The following is a 22541-nucleotide window of genomic DNA, read 5'->3' on the forward strand; positions in this document are numbered from 1 at the left end:
ATAAAAGGTCAAAGGTCAAAGAAAACAGGTCCAAAAATGACCTTTTCAGCAAAATGTGTCCTTAACTGAATGTAAAAACAAGCATCTACAACCACTGTCATACAGTAGTGGCTAAAAGTATTAAAACACATGACATATTTGAGAGCTTTCATCTGTTTTACTTTGTTTTGTTGCGTTTTTTTTTAGTTGGTACCCATAGTAGAATGGAATATCTACAAAATCATTAATATGCTATAAACCATTTCATTAGGACTATTTATTAGGTTTATACCTTCTGGTAGTTGTGGTTCATTAGATTGTGTCCTGTACTGTAACCCTTAAAGATCTAGAAGTGTTTCTGTGCGATTTTTTTCTCTATATGTAACATTTCTTGAGTGATTAACCTCCATTTATTCCAATATTATCCTCTGCATTTTTCATTTTTTCAGTGAAAACCAGGTGTTTTCTTATATTTATCATAGTGACATTCATGAAAGGTCAAAGGTTTTTATATCAAAAGAGAGAAAACAGAAATGTCTCATTAACTGAATGTAAAAACAAGCATCTACAACCACTGCCATACAGCAGTGGCTAAAAGTATCAGAACATTTAACATATTTGAGAGCTTTCATCTGTTTTACTTTGTTTTGTTGTGGGTTTTTTTTTTTTAAGTTGACACTCATAGTAGAATGGAATATCTACAAAATCATCGTTATGCTATAAACCATTTTATTTGGACTATTTATTAGGTTTATGACAGTTAGTCAAGCAGGTCCACTCACTGTTCATGCAGAGGTGGACCTGACAGACCCTGTAGACCACACTGGACCTGACAGACCCTGTAGACCACATTGGACCTGACAGACCCTGTAGACCACATTGGACCTGACAGACCCTGTAGACCACATTGGACCTGACAGACCCTGTAGACCACATTGGACCTTTCAGACCCTGTAGACCACATTGGACCTGACAGACCATGTAGACCACAATGGACTTTACAGACCGTGTAGACCACATTGGACCTTTCAGACCCTGTAGACTACATTGGATCTGACAGACCCTGTAGACCACATTGGACCTTTCAGACTCTGTAGACCACATTGGATCTTACAGACCCTGTAGACCACATTGGACCTGACAGACCCTGTAGACCACATTGGACCTTTCAGACTCTGTAGACCACATTGGATCTTACAGACCCTGTAGACCACATTGGACCTTACAGACTCTGTAGACCACATTGGACCTTACAGACCCTGTAGGCCACATTGGACCTGACAGACCCTGTAGACCACAATGGACCTTTCAGACCCTGTAGACCACATTGGGCCTGACAGACCCTGTAGACCACAATGGACTTTACAGACCCTGTAGACCACATTGGACCTTTCAGACCCTGTAGACCACATTGGACCTGACAGACCCTGTAGACCACAATGGACTTTACAGATCCTGTAGACCACATTGGACCTTTCAGACCCTGTAGACTACATTGGACCTGACAGACCCTGTAGACCACATTGGACCTTTCAGACTCTGTAGACCACATTGGATCTTACAGACCCTGTAGACCACATTGGACCTGACAGACCCTGTAGACCACATTGGACCTTTCAGACTCTGTAGACCACATTGGATCTTTCAGACCCTGTAGACCACATTGGACTTTACAGATCCTGTAGACCACATTGGACCTTTCAGACCCTGTAGACTACATTGGACCTGACAGACCCTGTAGACCACATTGGACCTTTCAGACCCTGTAGACCACATTGGACCTTACAGACCCTGTAGACCACATTGGACCTTACAGACCCTGTAGACCACATTGGACCTGACAGGCCCTGTAGACCACATTGGACCTTACAGACCCTGTAGACCACATTGGACCTCAGATTGTTGACTCACTGTCCTCACTGGAACTGTTGATGTCACTGTCTTGTAATATATGTGGAAATGACCAAAAATAGTCACTAGTCCAATAAAGAGTTAAACATCTGCAGCTGTAAAATACATCATATACATTAACGCAGCAGTAAAATTTATCCAGAAACATCATTTAAAACAATAAAACATGGAACTGTTTAACTGTGCACTGACATCTTTCACTTTTCCTACTTTACATTAATTTTACTGATGACTTTTTCTTTAGAGCTTGTACTTGTCGAGTATTTTCATTGTGTGATAATACTTTTATTTAAATACATTGTAAATATTTTTGGCTCGATAACTGATCAGGTTTATCTCCAGAGTCATTAGTCAAAACAGACATTAGTTTCTTCAGTTAGATCCATTAAATAAACCTTCATCATGGTCTTCATCTCATCACACGTCTAACTGTAGTTTCCCACTGCCCCTGAACGTCTCACCAGGTGTTTCTGTCATGCTCGGGGGTGAGGAGGAGACTAACTGAGGAGGAGATGGGCTGTACCTCTGCTAAACAGGTGTCTGCGGTGCCCAGCAGTGAGGAGGCCCAGAACAAAGGCTTCAGCAACGGGGACCTGGTGTCCGGTCAGTGGAAACTCTGTGGTCTCTGTTCAATGGACGTCTTTGTTCATTTGGAATTCCTCTTTCACTACACTGGCAGTGTAATTTGGATAAAGTTGGTGTTAGTTCAGATGAGAAAAATTAATCTCAAGTCTCTGCGGTACGGTGGCCCAGAGGGGCAACAGTCCAAAAAATGATCCACTATAAGAAAAAAAAAAAAAAAGAGATTGTGATTTATTTAGAAAGAAGTACCTGAAAAATAAATGTACCCCTTCAATAAAAATAAAGTTGTATGAAGAAAAAAAAAACAATCTCCTAAAAAAAACTTGCAATAAAAATATATACGTACAATGAAATAAAATAAACTTGTGTGATATTCAAAAAATAATCTCAATTAAAATAGACTTCTACAAAAAATGTGTCTCAAAATAAAATAGAGCAACATCAAAAATTTAATTCAATATTAGGTTTTAAAATAAGTTGCCCCAAAATAAGTATCATCCAAATAAACAAGACAATTGCTTATTTAAACTAGAGGCACTCGGAGAGCGCAGACCTCCGCCAAGGCTGATCAGTGGCCCCCCCGTGGGCCCCCCCACCCCCGATCACCACCAAAATGTAATCATTTCTTCCTTATCCAATTTCCAACAAACCTTGAAAATTTCATCCAAATCTGTCCAGAACTTTTTGAGTTATGTTGCACACTAACGGACAGACAAACAAACAGACAGACAAACAAACAAACAAACAAACAAACCCTGGCAAAAACATAACCTCCTTGGCGCAGGTAAAAATACATTTATCAAAAAAAGAGTGTTTGAAAATATAAAACTTCATATACCTAAAAAGAAACCCCCTTCACTTTTTAAATAAGGTATTTCAAAATAATTTTTTGGGCTGTTGCCCCTCTGGGCCACCGTACTGCTGTTATTTGGACTGACTGTAAAAAAAAAAATGCTTAGTGAAAAGGACTTTTTGATATTGATTTCACACTGAATACACATTATGGTATAAAAGTCAAGCTTTATTTTTCTGTTCATTTACGTTTCTTAGAGTCGAAGGAGTTTTACATGAAAGTTGAAGTTGAATTTACCTGATGAGCAAATCCTGTTTGATCTTATTGTTCAGCAGGTGACAGCTCAAATCCATGACAACTAATGAGAAAATGAAGAGAAAACCTGTAAAAAGTCACTGTAAAACTTTAACATTTCCAAAGATTTGATCAAATACTTTATGCACACCATTAAAATTTTACGTAATCCCAATTATTATCATGAAATATTTGCAGATTTTTATTTTTATTTTGTCTTTGAAAAGGTGTGGCTGCATCAGACAGACACAAAAAAATTCTATTTTTTTTGTTGTTGTTCATTGTTAACAAGAAAAAATAACAAAACAAAAATTTTCAACATGTCAGTTTCAACATGTCATACACTGGGAATTATTTTGCTGAAACATCCAGTTTTGATCTCAATGGAACAACCTTTTTCCACCACTGTAATGCTACTAATAATAAATATGATCTGGATTGAAGGTTAGCCTAATAGTTGTTTAACCCATAAAGACCCAGTGCTACTTTTGTGTCAGTTCCCAAATGGATTTTTCTCTATATTTAACATTTCTTAAGAGATTTATCACCATTTATTGTTATATTATCCTATGTATTTTGCGGTTTTTCAGTGAACATCAGGTATTTTCCTGTATTTAATTTTGTGATCATGTGGATGTTCATAAAAGCTCAGATTAAAGTTGAGGAATATTATATCAGGAATAGAGAAGACTCAAGAAAAACTGGCTTTTTCAGCAAAATCTCTCATTAACTCAGTGGTTCTCAATCTTTTTCTGTCGGGCCCCCCTTTGGAGCACAAAAAATCTCCAAGCCCCCCTCGAACCCCAACAACATTGTACCTGTGGTGCAATTATAACTTTTATTGAAAGAAACATCAATATCGTTAGAATGCTTTTTGCTTTTCCTTGAATAATTTGTCGTGCAAATTGAAAATAACTTCAATTTTTGATTGAACAATATAAATGACCTCAACAAAACTGCTCCCTGAGACATTATTTTTCCGATTAAAAATAGGAAATGTGTAATTATCTTACAACTATGACAGTAAGGTAAAATTTTTTTGTAGAACAACAAACAAATTTTGGTAACAAAGATGAACATTTTAACAATATCAGTGGCTGGAATGAGCCTGTTTCCATTGCACATCTCAGAACATTAAAGTGCAAACTGTACAAACTGTGCAAAAACAGAAACATTGCACATTTTTCTTTTCCAGTCCAATCCTTGTCCAGTGTCCAAACCTAAACTCTTGGTCTAGTCCAGTGACAGATCACCATGGCAGTAGATTTGTTTGTTGTACGTCCCTAAAATGAGTCCTGGGTGCTCCAACGCTAAAACATTAGTTCCACCTGATACATTTTCTAACCTGAAGAAAAAAAACAAAACACCTAGGAATGATCCCATGCCCCCCCTGGAAAGCATTCACGCCTCCCTGGGGGGGCCCGCCCCACAGTTTGAGAAACACTGCATTAACTGAACATAAACCCAGTGTGTCCATCCACTGTCATTGATCCAACTCCATGGGTTTTTCCTGGAGAATCAATGTTGTAGAAGATGACGGTGTTTCCATGGTAACTACGAAGCCTCTGAACGTCCAAATGGGTCATATCTGATGACCACGAAAAGATGAAGAACTGTATTTTACACCAGTTATTTACATGTATTGGTAGGATTAGTGGATCAACAGGTATTATACATTTTAAATCCGTGGCTGTTTAGGTCTTTATGGGTTAATCGTGATGCATTCAATGGTTGATAGGAAAGTTACTCATAGTCCAACTGGTGCATGATTAAAGCTTGATAGTTTTTAGCATCATTGGGCATAAATTCCATAATTAACTTTCAGCATATTGGTCTGAGAGGACATGAGATGTATGCCTGTATGTTCAGGCTGTAGAAAATCTGATTACAGGTGATTTCAGACAGGTAGGAGGGTTAAATACATGATTGACAGCTGTAATTACCACTTGCTGATCAGATTTCATGACCTGGATGTGAAGCCGCTGCTCTACTTTGTGAATTCCTCCCATTTCTAATTCATGCCAGAAATGTACTGTTTGTATTATTTCTGATCATATCCGAGGTTATGTCCAGACTAATACAGGTTTATTTATAAGTTAATATGTCGAACTTTTACCACTGCTCTGGTGTTTAAGGATCCACAGAACAGAAACACAGCTGACCCTGTGTTATTGTGGCCTGAACAGAAACAAAGACGTAAACAGATTCATTGTCACTCTCTGAAAATGGAAGAAAACAAGACATCATCCCTGACAATGAGCTGTTAATTCAACATGAATACTGAATTATACGCGCTTGTGTTATTGTTGCAGCTGTTCTGCGGTTTAACTCTGCTGTTATTTGAGAAATCTGTAGTAATTAGCATGAGCAGTTGTGTAATCATCCCCCCGGTCATGTGATACAGGTTTCAGGTGTGTTTCAGTGTTCACAGTTTATGTCTGTTATTCATTACTGTGAACGACAGTAGCTATTTTCAAATGAATATGTATTAACACGGACATAACATTAGTGTGACTGTTAGGAATAAATCTCAAATTCAATTCTCTCTAAATTATAACTCAGTTAAAACATCCTGTGTTCCAAATGTGTTGCAACCCAGTGTTTTGGAATAGATGACCATGTAGAATATGTTCATTTCATCTACTTTTAGGCAAAATATTGAGTTCATTGAATTAATTGAGGCTGTGCTCTGTGAAAATCATGACAAATGAATAAATCACTGTTTTGGTTGATTGATCGATCATTCATTTCGAGCATGTATAAAGAGAAAAAAACAAAATAAAAAAAATAATGACAGTATTATGCACACAAGTGAAAATAGAAATGTGTAATCATACACATATACATCTGATTTGTTTTGTATATTATGTATACATGAAAAGGAGCTGAAAGAAGTATTTATTATTGTTTACTTTGAATAATGTTTTTTTTTCTTGCACAACACTGAAAAAAAATCTTAATTTTCATTGTGTAAAACAGACGATGTTTACAGGTGTTTAAATGCAACAGGCAAATCCAGCTAAAATATATTAAGTTCATCTATCGTTGCACAAAATATTGAATTAATTGAGGCTGTGCTCTGTGGAAATCATGACAAATGACTAAATCAGTGTTTTTGGTTGATTGATCGGTCATTTATTTTGAAACATGTATAAAAAGAAAAAAAAAAAAAAAATTACAATATTATGTATACAAGTGAAGATGGAAATTTATAATCATATGCATACATAGGATTTATTTTGTATATTGTGTACCTGAAAAGTAAAATGTATTTACTCCCTTATTTACTTTGAATCCTAGTTGTTTCCTGCATGTTTTTTGCACAACGCTGACAAAAAATCTTAATTTTCATGTGTAAAACAGATCATATTTACAGGTGTTTAAAAGCAACAGGTGAATCAAACATGCATTCATTGAATTAATTCAGGCTGTGCTCTGTGAAAATCATGACAAATGAATAAATCAGTGTTTTTGGTTGTTTGAACATTTATTTCGAACATGTATAAACAAAAAAAACAAAAGAAACTAGAAAAGCTCTGAGAGCGCAGACCTCCACCAAGGCAGATCAGTGCCCCCACCCCCACCCCTGATCACCACCAAAATTTAATCATTTGTTCTTTGTGCCAGTATTCACATTTCCTGAAATTTTCATCCAAATCCGTCAATAACTTTTGGAGTTATCTGGCACATGGACAGACAGACAGACAAACCAACGCCAGCAAAAACAGAACCTCCTTGGCGGAGGTAAAAATATACAATTTTATGTATAGAAGTGAAAATAGAAATTTCTAATCACATACATACATCTGATTTATTTTGTATATTATGTACCTGAAAAGGGCCAGAAAGAAGTAAGTTAAAACTTATTTACTCCCTTATTTCTGTTAAATCATGTATTTTTCCTGCATGTTTCTTGCACAACACTGAAAATAAAATCTATCATTTTAATTTTCATGTATTTTGGTTGATTGATCGATCATTTATTTCGAACATGTATGAACAGAAAAAAAAATAGAAATTTATAATCATGCACATACATCTGATTTATTTTGTATATTATGCACCTGAAAAGAAAACTTATTTACTCTCATATTTACTTAGAATCTTAGAATGTTTTTTTCTGGGTGGTGCAGTGGTTAGCACTCGTGCCTCACAGTAAGAAGGTCCTGGGTTCGATTCCAACACCAGTCGACGGGGGGTGGGACCTTTTTGTGTGGAGTTTGCATGTTCTCCTCGTGTCTGCGTGGGTTCTCTCCGGGTACTCCGGCTTCCTCCCACCATCCAAAGACATGCACTGATAGGTTAATTGGTTAATCTAAATTGCCCATAGGTGTGAATGTGAGAGTGATTGTTTGTCTCTATATGTTCAGCCCTGTGATGAACTGGCGACTTGTCCAGGGTGTACCCCGCCTTCGCCCCTATGTAGCTGGGATAGGCTCCAAGCGACCCCCGTGACCCTAGTGAGGATAAAGCAGGTTCAGAAAATGAATGAATGAATGTTTTTTTCTGCATGTTTTTTGCACAACATTGAAAAAAAATCTTAATATTCATGTGTTAAACAGATGATGTTTACAAGTGTTTAAAAGCAACAGGTGAATGCATCTGTTGGCCATGATTTCCTTTCGTATAAGTGTCTTTATCTAGCATTGACATGTCTGATATCTGTGTTCTAATTTGTCTCTTTATGAATACATGGCAGTGAGATGGAGGCGGATGGAAGGAAAAGATGGAGGGGGGGGGGGGGTGTCAGGCTGACAGCTCATGTGTTTGCCAGTTGCCAAACATTGTTAAGAGAGGATTTAGTCCTGAGCCTGAGAATTCAAGCACATAATTCTTTTTGCCGAGTGCTGAAGTGTGAGTGCTGTTATCCCGGTGGACGGCAGTGGTGGGAGTGGCTGTGGGAGTGGCTGTGTGTTCATGTCCGGCCTCTGCTGTCACGTTGTAATAATAGGAGATGTGCTCGTCTCTGCCTCTCTGTCTCCCACTCTGTCACAGACGAGTACAAGATGAAAGCGGTGGAAAAAGTCAAGTACATGAGCGGAGAAGAGGGAGGAGTGGACGGCCAGGACAGCACAGTGCGTGATTCCACATCATCTCTGTTTTCTCTTTCAATCATCTCCAACGGGGCTTTGACTCGACATTATGATGACGTCTGTGTGTCCTTTTCAAGAAAAAGGATGCATGTTATAAAGCAGGGCTGTCCGACTCATTTTAGTTCAGTTCCATATTCAGCCCAATTTGATCTGCAGTGGGCCAGACCAGTAAAATAATGACTGAATAACCTATAAATAATGACAAATCCAAGTTTTTCTTTTTGTTTTAGTACAAAAAACCCCAATTAAATTATGAAAATATTTATGTTTTACAAAAAAGATGTGAATAACCTGAAAAAACAGAAACTTCATTTGAAAAATTAGTGTAATTTGAACACCATTATGCCTGGACTTATTATTTCTACATGTACATTTACACACAGTGTTCCATAAACATTTGGGAACAGGCAGAATATTGTTCAAGTTTTGGAGTTTGGAACTAAAATTTGAACAGTTTCTATAATATTCCATCTGTTATTATTATTAACACAACTCCAGATCCCAATGGATCCATAAATGAACCAAACATTTGGGAGCAGGCAGAATGTTGTTCAAACTGCACATTTCAGGTTGTTCATCTGTGTTTTTATTTATGTATTTATTTGTGTTTTATTGTGAAAGAATAGTTTTGTATATTTAAATATTTTCACTGTAATCTTATTTTTTTTCACTTCAGTTTTTTTCCACATAATTTTTCACAGTAAATTTGTGGTTGTCATTATTTATGGGTTTATTGTGTTGTTATTTTGACTGTAGATCACATTGGTTTGTATGTGGAACCTGAACCAAAAGGATTTGTTCAACCTGGACTGTTCAGGTTCAGTTATGCACTTTCATCCTGCAGGGCCACAATAGAACCTTTGGTGGGCCAGATTTGGCCCCCGGGCCCCCGCATGTTTGACACCTGTGTTATAAATGAAATATGCTCTGACACAAACTTTCCACTCAAACCACATGATTTTGGAAACTCTGCTTCATGTATTTAACACATTATTGCAGTGGTTTCCAACCTTTTTTGGCTCGTGACCCCATTTTAACAGCACAAATTTCTGTCGACCCCAGACATTCAAAACAGAGACATTTTTTTTGCCAAAATTAATTTGTTTTTGATCATGTAATAGTTTGCTATACTATGTTGCAAATAAGTGTTAATTTTAGAGGACATTTAGGCTATATAATGTGTATAATGCACCTTTTTGGTGTCTGCTTCTCAGTTTCTCTTGGAGATGTTGTAGCAGGCCAAGGCAGGCCAAGAAATCTTTCCATTCTCTGTTCGGTCCGGTTTTCTGACTGCGACTGTGTTGAAGCGTAGTAACACATCCGGTCACATGATCAGGTCAATCAATATATGCCCTCTCAGATATTATATCCTGCATTTTATTTGAACTGGATATTTATTAGGAAAAGTGTGTGATGTTTTATATTGAATAATTAAAAATATATTTATTAGTCATTTTTTTTTATCAATTACTAGAAATTTCAGGTGACCCCATTTGAATTCCAGGCGACCCCAAGGTTGAAAAACACTGCATTAGAGTGTTATGCAGCCCTGTTACAAGTATTACTTATAATTATCTCCTTTTGCTTAATAGTGATAACTGCCCTGAATCACATGTATAAAAGCAGGTCATATAAACCAAAATGTCATATTTTATAACTATTTTCATATCATTTTGACAGTTTGAGATTTAAATGTCAATTTTATAAATAACATTCTACTGGTGCCTGTCATTTTAAATAATTTATTAGTATATTTCAGCAGTATTTTAGTATCTAAAATCTGCCCTTTGCAGTTTTTGTTACCAAAACCAAAGAGAAATGCAATTAATTATTCAATTTATTCGTGTATTCCAGTTCTTCTACTGGCTCTTTTTATTCAGTAGATGTACAAAAAAAATTACACGGGAATTAAATGTATATGAAAATCTGAAATGTGGTCGTGCATTGCTGTTATTTACATCTAAATTAGGTTTTCATTCATGATCAGTCCAGCTCTATTTTGACATACCTACATTATTTTCCATTATATTGTGTAATAGCTGTCTGATGATGCATTAATGTGTCTATGTTTGTATATGTTCTGCAGGAGAAAAGTGCTCTACTTGGTCAGAGTCAAAACCTGGATGAAACAGGGTCAAATGGAAACGGAAAAATCCTGTAAGTATCGCTGACACTTTACTGTATCATTAAAACGGCCTCATTATTCATGAGTTCGTGGTGTGTATTTCTGTTCTGTGCATAGAAGAACCTCAGTGGTGGAAGGAGTGTTGTGGAGTAAAGCTGTTCTAACCCAGAGCAGTGATTAAACTGAACTCTGCAGTGACTGAACACATGTAATAATCAACAAAGTACAATCATTACTGTATTTACCTTCACTGTCCTCTGCACTTTAATTAGGTATAAATGTGTGAATGTGTGACTTGTCAGAATGGGAGAGGAGCAGGATGTGTGTGTCTTTTTACTGTTTTTACTGCTTTTACTATTTACATTTTTGCATTGTTCTGCATATTTGATTTTTTTTTTGATTTTTAAGTTTATCAGAAGTTCGTTGTGTATGCTCTGTGTACACAATGACAACAAGTGGTTCCAGGCACAACAAACCCCGCCCCTCGCACGTATTGTATCTTATTTTGGCATCGATCCAGCTGATGTCATCATGTCTTTGCAAGCGCTGATGTCAGCTTATCAATTACCTCTATATATGTGCCAAGTTTGAAATAAAGTGCAACAAAATTGATGTTTTTATAGACATTTGAAATTTCGCCAATTATAAGTAAATGGGAGAGAAAAAAAAAAAGGAATTTAAAAATTCATAAAAAAATTTGAACTCTGACCTACTTTTAACAAAATATAATGACATCTATGCTGGGTCACTGGCAATCTATAAACCCAGTTTGGTATGAATTGAACCAATAGTTTTGCTGCTACAGACGTTTGAAATTTTGCCCATTATAAGTAAATGGGGAAAAACAAAGAGTTTAAAAATTCATGAAAATCGGGAACTTTGACCTACTCTTCCCAAAATGTAACAACATCTATTCTGGGTCACTGGCAATCTATAAACCACATTCAGTATAAATTCACACAAGAGTTTTGCTGCTACAGACATTTGAAATTTTGCCCATTATAAGTAAGTGGGGAAAAAAAAGATTTTAAATTTTCATAAGAAATTTAAACTTTTACCTACTTTTCCCAAAATGTAATCAGATCTATTCTGGGTCACTGGCAATCTATAAACCCAATCTGGTATGAATTCAACCAATAGTTTTGCTGCTAGAGTGTTAAGAAAGAAAGAAAGGAAGGAAGGAAGGAAGGAAGGAAGGAAGGAAGGAAGGAAGAAAGAAAGAAAGAAAGAAAGAAAGAAAGAAAGAAGAAAGAAAGAAAGAAAGAAAGAAAGAAGAAAGAAAGAAGAAAGAAAGAAAGAAATCAAACCAAAAACAATGCCTCCTGTTTGGGGGTGGGGTAATAAAGTCTAAATCTGTATGAAATAGATGTACTCAGAATAAGTTAGGCTCAGATTTGTGCTTGAGTGAAAGTACGTTGTTGTATTCCATCAGTGTACAGCAGTGTTTACCTCATCACACTCGTATCGGTATCTGTTCTGATGGACTGCTTTCTCTGCAGGAGCATCCACTCGTCGGAGAGTCAGCAGGAATTCTTCAGGATGCTGGACGAGAAAATCGAAAAGGTAAATAATGACGTTCCGCTGTCAGAGCACGGCTCTGTGTTTTTATGTTTTGGCAAAAGGCCTGAACTAAATGACACAATAGAGGTTAATCCTATGACTGCAGCAAATCTGAGGACGGAGCAGATGACACAACAAAAGAGCCGGGGTTTGACGCTGAGTGCACCCGAACGGTCCGATATTTAGAGTTAATGTTTGTGACAGAGTCTGTGAACTCTGCTCCTGATAGCAGATATTAAACCGTATCCTCTGTGCTTAAAGATACCTGCGTCATTTGGTCATTTCTAGTGTAACTGTGAATTCCGTCCTCTCCACTGTTCAGAGCTGTGAACAGGACTCTGCTCTGGTGCTACTGGAAATATTTACTGGTTTGTAATCCACGCATGGAAATAGTCTGCAGTCTCCAAAGGCAGTGTTTACTTCAAAGCAGGTGTGATTTGTGGAAAAAAATCACAGGGGTTGTTTGTGGAATGTAGTGTGCAAGATTTAGAAGGATTTAAGAGGATCTACTGGTAGAAACAGAATGGACTGTTAATAATTATGGTTTGAGCAGCGTTTATATGAACTACAGAAGGAGCAGAGAGCATGAGCATGGTTCTAAGGAGGGAGGAAGGGAGGAAGGAAGGAAGGAAGGAAGGAAAGAAGGAAGGAAGGAAGGAAAGAAGGGAGGGAGGAAGGAAGGAGGGAAGGAAGGAAGGAAGGAAAGAAGTGAGGGAGGAAGGAAGGAGGGAGGAAGGAAGGAAGGAAGGAAGGAAGGAAGGAAAGAAGTGAGGGAGGAAGGAAGGAGGGAAGGAAGGAAGGGAAGAAGCGAGGGAGGAAGGAAGGAAGGAAGGAAAGAAGTGAGGGAGGGAGGAAGGAAGGAAGGAAGGAGGGAAGGAAAGAAGTGAGGGAGGAAGGAAGGAGGGAAGGAAGGAAGGAAGGAAAGAAATGAGGGAGAAAGGAAGGAGGGAAGGAAGGAAAGAAGCGAGGGAGGAAGGAAGGAAGGAAAGAAGTGAGGGAGGAAGGAAGGAGGGAGGGAAGGAAGGAAGGAAAGAAGGAAGGACGGAAGGAAGGAAGGAAAGAAGCGAGGGAGGAAGGAAGGAAGGAAAGAAAGTGAGGGAGGAAGGAAGGAAGGAAGGAAGGAAGGATGGATGGATGGATGGAAGCAAGCAAGGAAGGAAGGAGGAAAGGATGGAAGGAAGGAAGGAAGGAAAGGATGGATGGAAGGGAGGAACGGTGGATGGATGGAAGGAAGGAAGGAAGGAAGGAAAGGATGGATGGATGGAAGGATGGATGGATAATAAAATTAAATAGTAACATAATAATAATAAAGAAATAGTAACTGTAATAATAATAATAATAATAATAATAATAATAATAATAATAATAATGCAGAAATATGTAGAAATATTTGTCTCATGCCACAGATAATCAGGCTTATTCTGAATCAATCAATCAATATACAAAAAAAAAAAAAACTTAAATAAACATAAACGGAAAGATCCATAAATTAAATGTATTTATTTATATATTCATTTATTTTCACATCATCTCCCAGTTTACTTTTTTTTTTTTTGTTCCCCGGTTTAGTTAACTTAAATGTATTTATTTCCCTTTTGTTTCCACATGTATTAGTTTGGTCTTTATTTCTGTTTGTATTTCTTTCTTCATTTCTCTAAAACCGCTGTAATTACTAATAACTGTCAGGATCGTTAACATCTGTGCTCAACATGGCCGCTCCTTTAACACTGACACTGACACAGAGCCCAGGGTGGGGGGGCTTTAAGTGCTGTGGGGGATCCTTTTAGTCCACAGTGGATCAAACCAGTTCAGCAGAAGCACACATATTTAGATCCAAGGGGGAGCAAACCCCCACCCCATCCCCCCTGGAAAATCACACCCTGCTTGTACTGCGGCACTGTTCCATAAAAACAACAGTTCCCAGGAAATTACTCAGCCTTTTTAAAAGTGAAATTATATTTTGAAGATTTGCACGTCATGTAAGAATAGAATAGAAATAATCTGAGCCTGGAAGTTGTACTATTATAGAGTGATTAATGAGCACAGTTTGGTTTTGGCTGCACTGTCCTTCCTTCTGTGCCATCTGCTCATGTGGCTGTGCTTCTCCACACACTTCAGTTACACCACTGAGAACATGTCTGCTCTGGCTCCAGTTCTGGAGGCAGTAGGAGGACAAATATGACAGGAGTTCGAGCTGCAGCCTGGCTTTCTGTTGTTGTTCATTCTGCACTTCCTTCAAACCTGGATGGTCATTTTAAAGTCAATGAAAAAGAACTAAATAATATAAATAGTCGTATTTTAGTGGAATTTTAGTAGAATTTTAATCGTATAGTCCGCTGGCAGAGACCACCTGCAATTTAGCTGAACAACCTGTGTAATGACAATAAAGCCTATTCTATTGTATTCTATTCTATTGTATTCTATTCTATTCTATTCTATTCTGTTCTATTCTGTTTTATTATGCTGTTCTATTCTATTCTATTCTATTCTGTTCTATTCTATTATGTTCTGTTCTGTTATGCTGTTCTATTCTATTCTATTCTGTTCTAGTCTATTCTGTTCTATTCTATTCTATTCTGTTCTATTCTATTCTATTCTGTTCTGTTCTATTATGTTCTATTCCATTATGCTGTTCTATTCTATTCTATTCTATTCTATTCTATTCTATTCTATTCTATTCTATTCTGTTTTATTATGTTCTGTTCTATTCTATTCTATTCTATTCTATTCTATTCTATTCTATTCTATTCTATTCTATTCTATTCTGTCCTGTTCTATTCTATTCTATTCTATTATGTTCTATTATGTTCTATTCTATTCTATTCTGTTCTATTCTGTTCTATTCTGTCCTGTTTTATTCTGTTCTATTGTATTCTATTCTATTCTATTCTGTTCTATTCTATTATGTTGTATTCTATTCTATTATGTTCTATTCTATTCTATTCTATTCTGTTCTATTCTGCTCTGTTCTGTTCTTGCTATGAAAAAGTTTTACTAAACCAAATTAAGCTTTACCAAAAAAACAGACATTTACAAAACTCTTTGTTTCCATCTTTTCTCAGATCATCTCACCTCAGAATTACAAACCTTTTTCCTTTAACAACTGCAATGCTTTTTCAGCGGCTGTTTATGTATTCGTACCCATATTTACATTTTGTGTGTTGATTGTTTTGTGTTCAGTTGATTTTTTTTCTGGTTAATGACAGAAAAACTGACTGGTTCACATTTTAATTAGACATCTTATGTGGATGGAGGCTAATCTGTCTGAAATGAACACATTTTTAAGAGAAGGTTTACCTTAAAAGCCTTTTTCTGGCCTGCTAACATGACCCCTGACAGTATTTTTTTAAGATTAACATTGGAACTATTGGAACTAAACTAAATTTCAGAGCTCTTTGTTCTAGACACTTATACTTTTTTGTAACATTTAAAAGTAGAAGTACTTTTTTTTTTGAGTTTGTGATGTTAACCCTTTTAAGACTGCCATTATATCAGGCAGTCTAGGTGTCTTCATGTTTTCTTTGCAATAAAAGTGTCATAAAATGTCTTTTTTTTTGCCAATTCTTTTGCACCTTTGTTTCCAGGAAGAACCTAACTTTCAATATCTGGCCATTAATTATCATTATTATAAATGATAGATGCTTAAAACTGTGTTTCAGTTTTAAAAAAAACGGACTTGAAGTTTTTAGCATATTTATTATCACAAACAACCATAAATCTCCATAATGAAACTTTTTGAGATAAAATTAAACTTCCAACTATGAACTAATTGAACTACTCTGAACTAATTCCTTTCTACTTAATAATAATGTAATGTAATGTAATAGTTCTACACTGCTGCTGTAAACTGTTATATAGTGTTGGAAAGCTCAGGATCTCAGCTTTCTCTCCTAAATGCATAACCTCCCCTCCTCCTGGGCATGTGCAATAACAATAGTAGTTTTTAATTGTGCAATGGAAATAGTAGTTTTTATATATTTATTCTTCTTATTCTTCTTTTAACTGTATTTATTGTCTTTTATGCCTTTCAAATTCTTATATGTTTACACTTTATTTTTGCACTGTGGGTGGGAAGTACCACTCCAATTTCATTGTTTGCTTTTTTGCACAATGACAATAAAGGCTATTCTATTCTATTCTATTCTATTCTATTCTATTCTATTCTATTCTATTCTATTCTATTCTATTCTATTCTATTCTATTCTATTTCTGATGTTGTTACCTCCTCCAGGAGCTAATGTGATCACTTTGCTTTGTTTGTTTGTTTGTTTTCATCTTTAGTGTAAAACTCTTCCACCCATCATTCCCAAATCTTCCCCACAGATACAGGGTGGGGAAGCAAAATTTACAATGAACATTTAGTTGTTTTTTTCTCAGCAGGCACTACGTCAATTGTTTTGAAACCAAACATATATTGATGTCATAATCATACCTAACACTATTATCCATACCTTTTCAGAAACTTTTGCCCATATGAGTAATCAGGAAAGCAAACGTCAAAGAGTGTGTGATTTGCTGAATGCACTCGTCACACCAAAGGAGATTTCAAAAATAGTTGGAGTGTCCATAAAGACTGTTTATAATGGAAAGAAGAGAATGACTATGAGCAAAACTATTACGAGAAAGTCTGGAAGATACTATTAAAGAAGAATGGGAGAAGTTGTCACCCCAATATTTGAGGAACACTTGCGCAAGTTTCAGGAAGCGTATGAAGGCAGTTATTGAGAAAGAAGGAGGACACATAGAATAAAAACATTTTCTATTATGTACATTTTCTTGTGGCAAATAAATTCTCATGACTTTCAATAAACCAATTGGTCATACACTGTCTTTCAATCCCTTCCTCAAAATATTGTAAATTTTGCTTCCCCACAGATAGGCCTAGGCCCTGGGACCAGCCCAGTACATTTTGGTCCCAGTAGGCCGAAGTTCAAGGTCACAGCAAGGTCACAACATCTACAATTTTCCATGTGTCATCGTTGAGACATTTTCCAAAATTCATCCAAAATTCCAAACAACTCCGATTCTCCTCCAGTTGGATCCACCTGTAGCTTAGAACAATCTCTTGTATCTGGAACTAAATTGTCCACATCCACTGTGGAATGTGGACTCTGTGGACATTTCCATTGAACATTGAAAATCTCATTTACCACACATTTAAAATTATAACTCAACTAATATTGATGTGAATTGAATCTAATTGGACAGACACATGACTGGTGTGGTGGAAAAATTTACTTTTTATATTTTATACTCTTTATATTTTATACTTTTAATATAATCTTTAATACTGTTAGTACATCTTCTTTTAATGCTGAGTCATTATTCATTATGTGTGATGTTTACCACTCTGTAACACCCCCAACCCAGGAACGGAGTTCTTGCCTTGAGTTAAAACCCAAACACCTAAATGTCTGAATGTGTAGATAGAGGATGGCGCCTGCACTCCAGATTGGATCCAAGCAAGGTTAGAGTGAAGAGGTCATCATGACCTCTTCACGGAGCAGAGGAGTAGTAGTAGGGAGTGGTATGATGTACGTAAGGAATGACATCATAGTTTGAGGGGGGTTGGATTTGGTTCTATATAATCTTTAGTTTTCTCTTGTTTAATCAGACTTCATTTACAGAGCTTTGTCTGTGATTGATTTCTCAATAAATGCATTTATTATTTTAACTCTAACTTTCTCCCTTTTTCTTTGTGTGGGTTATCAGTTGAACGGTAAATTTCCACGACACTGGTACCAAGATTCAACTGTTTCTGCTGTATGGGACAACCTGGAAACTGTTGAGTTTAAACAGAAAGAGTTGATCCACACATACACACCGTTCAGGCTGAAGGAGGAGCTCTGAGTTTTGAACACTGGTTTAAATTTTGTGGCTAGAGCAGATGGTTCAGGAGTTACAGTAATCTGAATGATGTAAAGTGCAAAATGCAGCACTGGAGAGACTGCTGTTACATTTACATCACAAATTCATAAAAATAATAATCATACTAGTTTTTTAATCAAAGAAACTCAGACAAAATCAATCAATATATGAAGCAATGCAAGAAAATACTGCTTAAACTTATCAGATGTTACAAATATAGCTCCGTCAAGGTCATTATCTTCATCATGTTTCATCTTTCTATCAACCAAACAACTAATCGATAATAGAGGGAACAGTCGACAGATTAACCCTGTCATGCACTGTGGTCGCTCCAGTGGTCACTCCAGTGGACAGTTCTTCTCCAGGTGTTCTCTTGTATATTCATGGGTTTGGTTGTTTTAGTTCCAGATCAGCCAACACTTATGTACCATCCCATAATAATACACTGACATTCAGACCATTAATGTAACTTTTCTGTTCTAGATAAACCTGATCTAACATGTTTGAGTGTAAATCAATTCCTTGTTATTGTTATTAGATTGTAATTAACAGTTTTGTTTTGTTTTGTTTTTGTTTTTTTAAACTCTTTTTATTGAAATTAGAACAATGACATCATAAAAAAGTTTTATATAGTATCCAATATATGTGTGTCAGAACAAGAACATTACACCCGCACACACTTACACATACACACAAAAAAAAAGAAAGGGAGGAGGAGGTCTGTTTACTTTCAAAATATTAAAGTAATCTATAAAGGGCTGCCAAATGGAATAAAATAACTTTACATTATCTTTTAGTGAAAATTTGATTTTCTCCAAATGTAAGTGTTGCATAATGTTTTTCTTAACAGGGTTTTGTTTTTTTTAACAAAACTTTTTTTTCCCCCATATTATCTCCATAAGGTGAGTAATAGCTAATATTAGAGTATGTTTAAATGTGACAAAACATCAGATTAACAGCATTAAAAAAAAATGTATTTCATAATTTTCACACGGTATATCAGTAAATATATGTTTCTTTGCTTCAGAAATGAAACACATAGTGTCCAGCTGAGTGGATATTTTTGCAATTCCATGAAAAATAGGTTCATTAAAAAAAAAAAAAAAAATCAATCTCAGTGGTTTTTTTTTTTCATGCCTAGAGGAATAAAAATACTCAGGAAAAAAAATCTTGATTAAGGGTCTCATAATTCATGCATGAAAGGGTTAATGACAGCGACAGGACCCAGTTAAACTCCTCTAAAATGATGCTGCTTTGACTTGTATTAAACCTATTAATGTCCATTGAGCTGATTTATGTACATTAACGTGTGTGTGTGTGTGTGTGTCCAGGGCCGGGACTACTGCTCAGAGGAGGAAGATATGATGACATAGCGCTGCAGTGTTGTATTCATCAGTCCTTGTGTGAGAGGAACTGTCACTCTGGTGTTACCGACGGACCGGACGTGGTCTTATCAGTCATGTGGAAGGGGACTCGTCTCGAATGTGGAAAATGGATTGACACCTTCCTGCTCGTCTGACCAACCCGAGAGGAAAAGAATACGACTGTAAACGGTACCATAAGTTCTGCAGTGGGATTTAGGTGAACCTCCTTCATGAAGCCGTCACACTTGGGATTCTGGGAACTCTTGACTGGAAGGTTGGCTTCCTATTGGAGGATGGAACACCCAGACTGTGACGGAGCGGTGATCCTGTGGACACGGCCTCTTTGTGACAATAACGTCTCTATCTGCATCGCATTTACTCTCGAATGCCTCGGATTGGGTTTTTGCATTCCAAACACAGTATGAACCGGGCCTTCCTAATCCGAATGATGAATGACACGGAATAACGAATGACCACGAAAATTTGGCGGAAAATTTGGCGTGACAACTGCTCCCTTGACAAATGGAATGACACTTAAACTCATGGGTTTTCTCCTTGTTATAATCTCTATCTCCCTCTCTAAAGGAAATAATGCCAATATCCCATGGAATGATCCATTCCTATGACCACAATCTCCTTTGACAAATGGAATGACACTGATACTGGGTGGAATGACTCTGTAATTCATAAGAATGACAGTGTTTTGTCCTTGTTATAATCTCTGTCTACCTCTCTAAAGGAAATGTCACCAATATCCCATAGAATGACACCGTCATTCTGTAGAATTCAGTAGAATGACAGTGTATTCTCCATTCTTAGACCAGGACTACACCCACAGCTGACTCCAGGGGGTAAATGCTCTTCCTTCCATATTCTGTTCACTAGATTTACTAGAAGCCAGCCACTAAACCCACACGTCGTTTTTCATTATTCAAAGTCATCTGTCATTCCCATTATAGCTGTCATTCCATTTGCACTATTCCCAATGACAAGGGAGCAGTTGTTACGCCAAATCTTACACCAAATTTTAGTGGTCATTCGTTATTCCATGTTATTCATCATTCGGATCAGGAAGGCCCTACAAACCTCTTTCTACAGTGCGTCGGCCAGTACAGCGTTATTTGTTTGTCTGTCTGTCTGTCCTTGTCTTGTTTCATTACAACGTGTGGAGTATTTATGTCCAATAAGGCTCAGGGTTGAAGTGTTGTATTTGCCGTCTCATGTAGTCTCGTCTTTTCTATCATGAACACACATCTGCACAGCTGAAAACACACACACACACACACACACGTGCACACGCTCCGCAGGTCGACGCTGCAGGACGGACACTGCAAAAATCACAGTCATGTAGTCTGAAAGTGTACTCTCACATGTGTTACGTTACTGTGTATGTTTTTTGTTCATTTCTTTTTTGTTTTTTTAGAAAAATAAAAAGTGTTTTCAGTAATTTATACATATAGTGGATGGTGTTTATGAGGAAAAATACCATAAGAGGATGCAGCGGAGGGTCTTTTTAGAGATTTTTCCAATTTATTGTTCGACGCTGCAACATCTATGAGAAAAATGTTGCACTTTTTGACTTCACTACATTACAGTTTACAGTTTCACACTGTTCCTGTTCTGTCCAAACCATGAATTGTCTTTTTTTGGTTATATATCTTCTAAAATCCCTCAGGGATAAGGGGGAAAATGCACTATCACAGAGATGAAAACTGATGAAAAGTAGATTTTTTTTCTTTTTTTTTAGAGATACATGCTTCTTAAAGGATATAAACACTATAAGCATATGATGATCTGATAGAACACGGGTGTTAAAGTCATTTTATTCAGAGGCCTCATTCAGCTAAATTTGACCTCCAGTGGGCCAAACCAGTAAAATACTACCATAATAACCAATAAACAAGTGGTGCCAGGCAAGATTCTAATAGTTTTGGATTTTTCATTATAGTTTAATTTTATTTAGTTTGGACTTTTTTTTTTTCTCTAATTCAGTTCATTTTAATTCATTTTTGGAGCAGGTTTGATAGTTTTTATTAGTTTTCATTTTTTTGTAAATGATTAGTTTTAGTTTAGTTTAGTTGTAGTTTAGTTGTAGTTTATTCGTCTCTTTTCTCTTCTTCTCTGTCGTCGTATTCAAATAAATCCCAGACAGGACTCTGCTGCTTTCTCCCAACTTTAGTCTCCATGTTTCCAGGTAGAGTGGGACCAGAAGACTACTGGAAACCACAAGTGAACACAAGTGACGGACCAAAAAGTGTTGGATGGTGACAGCACAGAAAACTGCTTGAGGGAAATAAATTGATTTCATATCAATCCGACATTGACAAAAAATGAAAATGAAGGGAATTTTATCCATAATTTTTATACGTTTTAGTTAGTTTTGTAAACACACAATACAGTCTCAGTTAGTTGTCGTTTTTTTCTTTTAATTATAGTTTTTATTTATTTCAGTTAACGAAAATTTTTTTACAATTCTAGTTTTTGTCATTTCATTAGTTTTCGTTAACGACAATAACCTTGGTTCCAGGCACAACAAACCCCACCCCTTGCACATATTGTAGCTTATTTTGGCATCGATCCAGCTGATATCATCATGTCTATACATGTGCTGATGTCAGCATATCAATTGTCTCTATATATATGTGCCAAGTTTGAAGTAAATTGAAACAAAATTGATGTTTTTATAGACATTTGAAATTTCTCCCCATTATAAGTAAATGGGAGAAAAACAAGATTTTAAAAATTCATTAAAAAATCAGAACTTTAACCTACTTTTCGCAAAATGTAATGACATCTTTTCTGGGTCACTGGTAATCTATAAACCCAATTTGGTATGAACTGAACCAATAGTTTTGCTGCTACAGACATTTGAAATTTTGCCCATTATAAGTCAATGGGGAAGCTGATGTCACGCATAGACATGATGTCATCAGCTGGATCGATGCCAGAATGAGCTACAATATGTGCGAGGG

At 36.5% G+C, this 22541-nt stretch overlaps 1 protein-coding gene across 1 annotated transcript; it reads left to right on the forward strand.

Moving 5' to 3' along the window:
* The first annotated feature begins 2371 nt into the window (after window positions 1-2371).
* Window positions 2372-19991, forward strand: LOC115437602 (uncharacterized protein C1orf21 homolog). The gene is made up of 5 exons (XM_030160886.1): window positions 2372-2493; window positions 8555-8634; window positions 10739-10809; window positions 12277-12340; window positions 19537-19991. Exons 1-5 carry the CDS (start codon window positions 2403-2405, stop codon window positions 19576-19578), a joined length of 348 nt encoding a protein of 115 aa, XP_030016746.1. The 5' UTR covers window positions 2372-2402; the 3' UTR covers window positions 19579-19991.
* The last annotated feature ends 2550 nt before the right edge of the window (window positions 19992-22541 follow it).

The sequence above is a fragment of the Sphaeramia orbicularis genome, chromosome 17, assembly GCF_902148855.1.
Source record: "Sphaeramia orbicularis chromosome 17, fSphaOr1.1, whole genome shotgun sequence".
NCBI classification, from domain to species: domain Eukaryota; kingdom Metazoa; phylum Chordata; class Actinopteri; order Kurtiformes; family Apogonidae; genus Sphaeramia; species Sphaeramia orbicularis.

What these genes read in the sequence shown, in the direction of transcription:
- LOC115437602 (XM_030160886.1), top strand. Translation starts at nt 2,403, where the DNA reads ATGGGCTGTACCTCTGCTAAACAGGTGTCTGCGGTGCCCAGCAGTGAG. An exon ending in CAACGGGGACCTGGTGTCCG is followed by an intron (nt 2,494 to 8,554) that starts GTCAGTGGAAAC and finishes ACTCTGTCACAG; the next exon opens with ACGAGTACAAGATGAAAGCG. An exon ending in TGGACGAGAAAATCGAAAAG is followed by an intron (nt 12,341 to 19,536) that starts GTAAATAATGAC and finishes GTGTGTGTCCAG; the next exon opens with GGCCGGGACTACTGCTCAGA.